Source organism: Mobula birostris, chromosome 8 (assembly GCF_030028105.1).
Source record: "Mobula birostris isolate sMobBir1 chromosome 8, sMobBir1.hap1, whole genome shotgun sequence".
In the NCBI taxonomy this organism is placed as follows: domain Eukaryota; kingdom Metazoa; phylum Chordata; class Chondrichthyes; order Myliobatiformes; family Myliobatidae; genus Mobula; species Mobula birostris.
The window spans coordinates 11,632,637-11,642,318 of record NC_092377.1 but is presented as its reverse complement, the minus strand read 5'-3'; the positions used below and the strand labels follow the sequence as shown (position 1 = coordinate 11,642,318).

General features: G+C 42.3%; 1 protein-coding gene across 1 annotated transcript in view; it reads left to right on the top strand.

The window, feature by feature from the left end:
* vta1 (vesicle (multivesicular body) trafficking 1) overlaps positions 1 to 9,682 on the top strand; it is a 334,690-nt gene that overhangs the window by 209,879 nt on the left and 115,129 nt on the right. The window contains exon 5 of the mRNA XM_072264791.1: positions 4,164 to 4,272. Coding sequence (XP_072120892.1) covers positions 4,164 to 4,272 — 109 coding nt within the window. The remainder of the gene's footprint in view (positions 1 to 4,163; positions 4,273 to 9,682) is intronic.

Genomic DNA, 9,682 nt, shown 5'->3' with positions numbered 1-9,682 from the left:
ATGCCTTGCTTAATCTTGACATCAGTTATTCTGGGAAACATCTGTCTGAAGTATCGAAATCCTTCACAGAAATTTATAGCCTTTCTAAAGCCTGTCCTGCCATGCAGCATCTGCTCTGCCTCAGCATGCTGAGAAATGCCTGAACAAGATAGAAAAGTTTCCAATTTATATTGTGGGCAACATTTTAATTGACTTAAATTATGAATTGAAATAAAAATATAGGAAGTTTCAAAAAAATTGGTGCATGATAGGGAATTGTCATGGTGACCTTCTTGATCAGCAGCCCAAAATCCAAAAGATACACCCAAAAATAGGAAAATCTTTGTAGTCCAGTGTGATTCCATGCCCTCTTCTCATTGTTACCATCAGGAATGAGGTACAGAAGCCTGAAGGCACACACTCAGCGATTCAAAAACAGCCTCTTCCCCTCTGTCATCCAATTTCTGAATGGACATTGAACCCATGAACATCACCTCACTATTTTTTATATTGTGTCTGTTTTTGCACTATTTTTAATTTAACTATCTAATATACATATACACCTACTGTAATTGACCTTTATTTTTTTCTATATTACCATGTATTGCATTGTACTGCTGCCGCTAATTTTACAAATTTCACGACATATGCTGGTGATATTAAACCTGATTCAGATTCTGTTATTTTGTTTCAAGGATTCTGACTTTATTTTCCCTGCCCCAATCCAGCTTTAAGTTTCTTTCAATGCTCCTGAGCTTCATTACTCAATACAAGCACATAAAATAAACAGTACTCTATGGCTATGTCACAGGTATTATGCCTGTTGTAATGCTTTGACTTTCTTGGTTTTGCTCTGAGACACTGGCAAGATTAAGAATGACTAAAACATTAAGTAATTCCCTGCCACAGATTTAATCCTGGTGTGTTAATGTATGAGTCATTTTGTGTTGAGCGTTTGCACCTGGCAGTTGTACATATTTAAGCTAAAGACTTAACGGAAAATACAGGGAACACTGCCGCAAGAAAGCAGCATCCATCATCCAGGACCACCACCATCACCAACCCCCCCCCCCCCCCCCGCCGCCAAATTATCCAGGACATGTTCTCTTCTCACTACTGCCATCGGGAAGGAGGTACTTAGGTTCCACACCACCAGGTTCAAAAACAGTTCCAAGAATAGGCCTTGCACAGTGTACAGTAGGGGACTAAGGAGAGCGGTAGAGAATATTTACAAAGATGTCACCAGGACTGGAGGACCTGAGTTATAAGGAAAGATTGAATAGGTTTGGATTTTATTCCTTGGAATGTAGAAGACTGATGAGAGATTTGATAAAGGTATACAAAATTATCTGTGAATACAGATCCATAGTTCATTGAAAGTGGGTTCGCAGGTAGATAGGGCAGTAAAGAAAGCTTTTGGCACATCGGCCTTCGTAAATCAAGGTATTGAACACAGAAGTCGGGATGTTATGTTGAAATTGTATAAGATGTTAGTTAGGCCTAATTTGAAGTATTGTGTGCAGTTTTGGTCACCTACGTACAGGAAGGATGTAAAGAAGGTTGAAAGAGAACAGAGGAAATTTACAAGGATGTTGCCAGGATTGGAGGACCTCAGTTATAAGGAAAGATTGACTAGGTTTGGTCTTGGAATGTAGAAGACTGAAGGGAGATTGTTAGAGGTATACAAGGTTATGAGAGGTATAGATGGGTAAATGCAAAAAGGCTTTTTCCCCTGGGGTTGGGTGGGACTACAACCAGATGTCATGGGTTAAGGGTGAAACGTGAAATGATTAATGGGAACTTGAGGGGAAGCTTCTTCACTCAGAGGATAGTGAGAGTGTGGATCGAGCTGCCAGCACAAGTGGTGCATGGGACCTCGATTTCAGTGTTTACATAGGTACATGGATAGGAAGGGTAAGGAGGATGATGGTGCAGGTGCATTTCAATTGGATTAGGCAGTTTAAATGGTTTTGCACAGACTAGAAGGGCTGAAAGGCCTTTTTCTGTGTTGTACTTTTCTATGACTCTATGACTAGTTCTGACCCTACAACCATCAGACTCCTGAACCAGTGTCATATACCTCAGCATTGAACACAGCTTATGGATTCATTTTCAAGGACTCTACGACTCATGCTCTCGGTATTATTTATTTATTATAAAGCCATAGCAGAAGAATTAGGATATTCAGCCCATCAAGTTTACTCCGCCATTCCATCATGGCTAATTCATTATCCCTGTCAACACCATTTAGGGTGGCATGGTAGCGTAGTGGTTAGCACAAGAATTCACAGTACCAGCATGCAGGTTCAAATCCCGCTGCTGCCTCTAAGCAGTCTGTACGTCCTCCCTGTGACTATGTGGATTTCCTTTGGGTGCTCCGGTTTCTTCCCGCAGTCCAAAGACAAACCATTTAGTAGGTTAATTGGTCATTGTAAATTGTCTCGTGATTAGTCTAGGGTTAAATCGGGGGATTGCTGGGTGGCATGCAGTTGATCCTGCACTTTATATCAATAAAATAAAAAAATTAAAAAAATACTACTGCCTTCTCCCCTAACCTTTGACATCTTGACTAATCAAGAACCTATTCACCTCTGTTTTAAGTATACCCAATGACTTGGCCTTCACAGTCGTCTGTGGAAAAGAATTCCGCAGGTTCACCACCCTCTAGCTGAAAAATTCCTCCTTATCTCTATTCGAAAGGGACGTCCCTCTATCCTGAGGCTGTGCCCTCTGGTCTTAGGCTCACCCACTACAGGAATCATCCTATCCACATCCACTCTGTCTAGGCCTTTCAACCTCCTCTGGACCCTCTTCAATGCCACCAATTCTTTTCTTAGATAAGGGACTCAAAACTACCCACAATTCTCCAAGGATGCTCTGATCAAGGTCTTAGAAGCCTCAGCATTACAGACGTGATTTTATATTCTAGTCCTCACTAACATTGCATTTGCCTTTCTCAGTGACAACTCAACCTGCAAGTTAACCTTTGGTGAATCCTGCACAAGATCTCCCAAGTCCCTTTGATTTTTGAATTTTCTCCCTATTTAGAAAATTGCCTATGCTTTTATTTCTTTACCAAAATACATGACCATTCAGTACACTGTAGTCCATTTGCCACTTCTTTGCCCATTCTCGCAGTCTGTCTAAGTTCTTCTATAGACTCTCCGCTTCTTCAACACTACCTACCCTCCACCTCTCTTTGTATTGTTTGTAAACCTGACCACAAAGCTATCAGTTCCATCGTCCACATTATTAAAATATAATGTGAAATGAAGCAGTCCCAACACCAACCCCTATAGTGTTATTTTTTTGTTTTTATTTGGAATTTGCATAGTCTCTCTTCTTTTCCTTCTCAGTCTCTGTTTGTGTGTAGCTTTTCATTGATTCTATTGTATTTCATTGCTCTACTGTGAACACCTGCAAGAATTTCAGGATAGTATGTGATGCTCGTACACACAGACACACATTGTATGTACTTTAATAAATAAATTTACTTAGAATTTTGAAATGAGATTGTTTTAAAAAACCTTTCAATGGTAATGGAAACAACATACACTCACTGACCACTTTATTAGGTACCTCCTGTACCCAATACAGTGGCCTCTTGAGTGTATGTTCATGGTCTTTTTCTGTAGCCCATCCAACCAAGGTTTGGTGTGTTGTACATTCAGAGATGGTCTTCTGCACACAACTGTGGTAACTTGTAGTTACTTGTGTTCCTGTTGCTTTCCTGTCAGTTTGAACCAGTCTGGCCATTCTCCTGTGACCTTTCTCATTAAGGTGTTTTTGCCCACAGAACTGCCACTCACCGAATGTTTTTTTTGTTTTTCGCACCATTCCTTGTAAACGCTGGTGACTGTTGAGTGTGAATATCCCAGGAGATCAGAAGTTTCTAAGATATTCAAACCACCCCATTGGCACCAGCAATCATTCTACAATCAAAGTCGCTTAGTTCACATTTCTTCCCCATGCTGACATTTGGTCTGAACATCAACTGAACCTCTTGACATGCATTGAGTTGCTGCCACATGATCGGCTGATTAGATATTGCATTAATGAGTTGGTGTACCTAATAAAGTAGCCACTAAGTTTAAACAAATTGCAAATCTATTTCCTTTAGTTTCATTACAGTCTTTGATTACTAAGGTTTGGATGGTTTTGTTGTTGTTTTACTCCTACAATAGAATATCCAGCACAGGAAATACGCAAAATGGAAAGCAGCCTATATCCACAACTGTTTGAAAAATGGCGAAACTCCCAAGTCTGGACCTATAGGGATGGAAAATGAATTTGGTAAGCATTAGATTTTTTGTCTTTTAGTACAAATGATTGCTAGCATATTGAGTGGCATGGTTGCATAATGGTTAGTGTAATGCTTTAACAGCATCTGTGACCAAGGTTCAATTCCCGCCACTGTCTAAGTAGTTTGTATGTTGTCCCTATGCTTGCATTGGATGGCTCCAAGTCTGTACTCACTGGAGTTTAGAAAAATGAAGGGGGAAACCTCATTGAAGTCTGTTGAATATTGAAAGGCCTAGATAGAATGAATTGGAGACGATGTTTCTTATAGTGGGTGAGTCTATGATCAGAGAGCACAGCCTCAGAATACAAGAACGTTCCCTTAGAACAGAGATGAAGATTAATTTCTTTAGCTAGCGGGTAGTGAATCTGTGGGATTCATTGACGTAGACAGCTGTGGAGGCCAAGTCACTGGGTAAGGTTCGTCCATCGTTGTCGATGAAGACCTCGACACCATTAGTACTTTTTACGAGGTCGAGTTGCTGGCTCGACACTCAACCCAGCATGGATGGAGAGTGTGCACGGGAGCCGGCTGGATTCGAACTCAGGACCTCTCGCCCCGAAGTCCATTGCTGATACCTCTACACAACCAGACGGCTATGATGGTGTCGAGACTAGCACCTGATTTGGATTTAAATGAGGGGGAGTTGCGCAGTGTCAGCCTCACTGTCTCTTCCCAATTCCCATTTGGATCCAGTGGCAAGACAGGAGTCTCGAGGTGGCTGGAGATGGAACATGTAGAGCACAACAAGATCCACGACACTTACAGAGATCACCTTCTTGGCTGTTGGACCTTCCATTGGTCTTGTCCGCTCAATCTGCCGGAGTCTGTCTTCACATGCTGTGATAGACATCTCCCTATCTCACCAAGGGTTTGAAACCCGTTGGCTACCCTCCCCTGGTTTAGCCGGCTTGTCAAACCCATTGCCCGGGGTGTGGCTGCTGTCGCATGCAAACAACTACAAGGAGCCACAGGTGAGAACCGAGTGCCAGGTGGGGACCAAAGGTGGACTAACCACCTTGAAAAGGACACGACATGTTCCCCCACCAGAGCTGCTACCCCTCCCTGACACCCCATACACCCCAAAGTCACTGGGTATATTTAAGCTGGAGGCTGGTGAGTTGTTGATTAATAAGAGCATCAAAATTTACAGAGATAAGGCAGGAGAATGGTGTTGAGAGGGATAATAAATCAGCCATTATGAAATGGCCTAATTCTGCTCCAGTTTCTTCCCACATTCTAAAGACATACAAGTAAGTAAGGGTTAGTAATTTGTGGGTATGCTATGTTGGAGCCAGAGCATGCTAACACTTATAGGCTGCCTCCGGCACATCAGTGTTGCAAATGACATATTTCAGTGTATGTTTTGATGTATTTGTAAAAAATAAAAGTAATCTTTAAAACAATGTATTTAACTGGTACCACTTGAAATGCATGCATGTAAAAACATTCAGGACATAAAAAACTGACATAATTTGAGCTCATTTTGATTCTCTGTTGCACAGAGTTCCGGTCATTGTAACCGCTTTGCTTTTGCAAGATCCATCATTGTGTACAAAGCAAATGAATCTGCAGTTCCAATGCTGCAAGCTTACATGGTTGACTGGCACCTTTGGGAAAGAGTTTGAATAAGGATGACCACATTGCCCTGCGGCAAGAGGTTTAATTTATTTCCCGCACATAAGGACAGGAAAGACTGCTGGCTGTTATATCTTGCTTTGGCAGTCATGGATTGCCAGAGGGATAATAAGAATGAAGGAAATGGCTACATTTACAAGAGGTTGTAAACAAGAAATGAGGGTCTACTTAAATATTTCTGATATCTTGGTGGCCATAGGGACAGACAGTTCAAATTCAAGTCAAGTTTGTTGTCATTCAACCATATGCATATCCACAGCTGAACTAAACATCGTTCCTCTGGGGCCAAGGTGCAAAATGGAGTACACACAGTCGCACACAATTCATACGGTCACAAAATATTAGCGCAAGTCCCTGAGTGGCCTGGCATGAAGATTGGCTGGTTGACATAAAGTGCAATCTGCATGCTTATGTAAGGCAGTTCATAGAACATAGAATATTACAGTGGAGTACAGGCCATCTGGCCCACAATTCTCAAACCAGCAGAAAGGTCCTTTTCTAGGGCAGGTCAAAACAGCCCGTTGACAACTCCCTGGGCAAAATACCAACACTTGAAGAAGTCAAGGAAGCCATCAAAACCTTGAAAAACAACAAGGCGCTGGACTCGATGGAATACCAGCCAAGGTCTACAAAATTGGAGGTAACCGGCTTCATTATCAACTGCATCAACTGCTCATTAAGAGCTGAATAAGTGAAGATGTACCAGCAGACTTTAGAGACTCAGCATTCGTTACCATCTACAAGGAAAGGCGATCGATCCGAATGCGGAAACTATTGTGGAATTTCCCTGTTAGCAACAGCAGGGAAGATCCTCACCCGCATCATGAACAACTGGCTCAAGCCTTTAGCCGAGAAGATCCTTCCGGAGACACAAGCTGGTTTTAGGACATCACGTGGAGCAATCAACATGATCTTCACAATGCGACAACTACAAGAAAAATGTCGTGAACAACTTCAACCTTTGTACGTGGCATTCATCGACCTCACCAAAGCCTTTGACGCGGTATCAAGGGAACTCCTATGGGATGTCCTATCCACCTATGGATGCCCTGAAAAGTACATTCGAATCCTGAGACTCCTCCACGATGGCATACTTGTCACAGTCATGGTCCGCAGCAGTAACTGTGAGTCTTTTCAAGTTAGATCAGGAGTAAAACAGGGATGCGTGATTGCCCCAACTTTGTTCACCATCTTCATTGCGACAGTCATCCACATTATTAAGGATGACCTACCCCCAGGAATCGAGATTGTCTACAGAACAGATGGCAGACTCTTCAATCTTGCCCGTCTCAAGTACAAAAAGAAGACATCCACGAGTTCCCTCATCGAGTTCCAGTACGCAGATGACAACAGTGTTGCAGCTCTTTCAGAAAACCACCTACAACAGATTCTGACTGCCTTCAACCGTGCATACACGAAATTTGGACTTACCATCAATTCCAAGAAGGCTCAGATCATCTATCAACCGTCACCAATTGAGACAAATTGGATAGAACCATCAATTCAACTTGGCGAAACAACCCTGGAAAACATAGACCACTTTCCGTATCTTGGATGTCATCTCTCCTCCAATGTCGACCTTAATGACGAGATCCAAAATCATCTTAAATGCGCTGGAACAGCTTTTGGACTTCCCCGAACAAGAGTCTTTCATGATCGTGACATCCGAACAGACACCAAAATGTTAGTGTACAAAGCAGTGGTAATCTCAACGCTCCCGTATGCATCAGAAACCTAGACAACATACCCACGATATTCAAAGGCACTCGAAAAGTTCCATCAACGCTGTCTTCGAAACATCTTAAGTATCAGCTGGGAAGATAGAAGAACCAATGTCAGCGTGCTAAAGGAAGCAAAAACAACAAGCATTGAAGCCTACATCATCAATAACCAACTAAGATGGAACAGTCATGTTGTTCGGATGAAAGACGAACGTCTGCCGAAACAAATCTTCTGACTCCCAGCTTGAAGAAGGCATACGTAAAAGAGGCGGACAACAGAAGAGATTCAAAGGCATCTTAAAAGCCAACATGAAGAAATGTAACATCAACATCAACAATTGGGAAACCAATGCCAAGGACAGGAAACTCTGGCAAGCCATCATCTGAGAAGGAACAGCAACTTTCGAGACCAACAGATGTGCAGAATTAGAAGAAAAGAGAAGAAAATGGAAAGAGAGGGAGCAACAACCAACGCCATCTGGAACTACCTTTCCTGAATGAATTTTCAAAGCCAAGATTGGACTCATAAGCCACTCGAGAGCCCATAAATAGATCAACAGAACGAAGACCATCATACTCGACCTCGAGGGATAGCCACGACGACATTGTCTGTGAATGAATGCTGAGCTTCAGGAGGGACGTGAACAGAGCTGGAAGGAAATATTCTGGGGGTAGAGTAGGAGGAAAATCCGCCTAGCCAGCCACATCAACCAAATCAACCCTATCGATAAATGGGTGACAGATGTTGGAACCGCATCGCCCTCACAGCATCAATAAAAATTAGCAAGGGTCAAAGATAACGGGTTAAGTTTCTTTTGCTTCCTGAGTAAGGAAAGGCATTGGTGAACTTTCCTGGCCATGACGTCTACATGGTTGAACCAGGACAAGCTATCGGCGATGTTCTTCCCAGGAACATGAAACTCGAAGCATTTGAGTCAGTCATGTTTTTGGAGTGAGGAGTTAATGTTTTCAGGCTGGAATCCTTCTGGTTGGACCTCAGCACTGTCTAGCAACATTAATTGTGTTTTCTCTCCATAGCTAGTACCTGTTCTACAATGTCTGCAATGTTGTTGGTTTATGTGTTGGGTTTCCACAAACTGCAGCATTGTGCATTTGATGTCTTTCAGATTGTGGAGTGCTTCCACTTGGTTTCTGAGCTGCAGTTTCAGTTCAAGCGAATTTGCACATCTAAAAATATCTGGTACCTGGATCACGAGGAAAGTTTCAGCTCCTGGCCTTAGGATGGTGGAAAAATTAAGTGCAATAAATCTTGTGTTGAAACTAAAATATACTTCAATGTTTTCGGAACACCTTAAAGCAAAGCTGTCCCATTGTAGAGCTGCACTGGAAGCCCTGGAAATGGAATTCCCCATATCATGACTTTCCCCATATCATGAGTTTTGCTAAAACTTGGGACATGCCAAGTTACATACCACACTGAAATAAAATAATAGTACTTCTTCACAGCCTCAGAACATCTCACAGTAATTAATTGCTAATGAGATACTTTTCAAAATGTAGGCATTATTGCAGGGGAGTTACAAAATACACATGGACTAAGATGTTAACTGTCTTGTGTGACCAGTGGGATCATCAGTTGATCTGCCACCTGTCTTCAGGAGTTTCGGCCCGCTTATAATCAAGACTCCCTCGAGGTGGTGGGCCAGTGGTGCTGAAGCACCACCTCCCACTGGTGAGCTTAAAAACTTGGCATCTGCCTCTATTAAAATGGTAGCCAATGCAGACACTGCATCTCATCACGTACTGTAATATGATAATTGCAGACACTACCCACCCAGCAAAGTGCCTTTTCCAAAAGCTCCCTTCTGGAAAGTGCTATAGGGCTATTAAAACAAAAATCATAATGCCATCTTAAAAGTTTCTTCCCCCAAGCAATTAATCTGATCAACCATTCTAGTTAGTTACCCCTAAACCCCCCTCCCCCCCATTACCCAGTCACTACCCTATAAACACTTCAAATCTGTTTTAATTATGTTGTTACTTTGCAAAAGCATACTGGTACTTACAGTGGCATGGAAAGGTT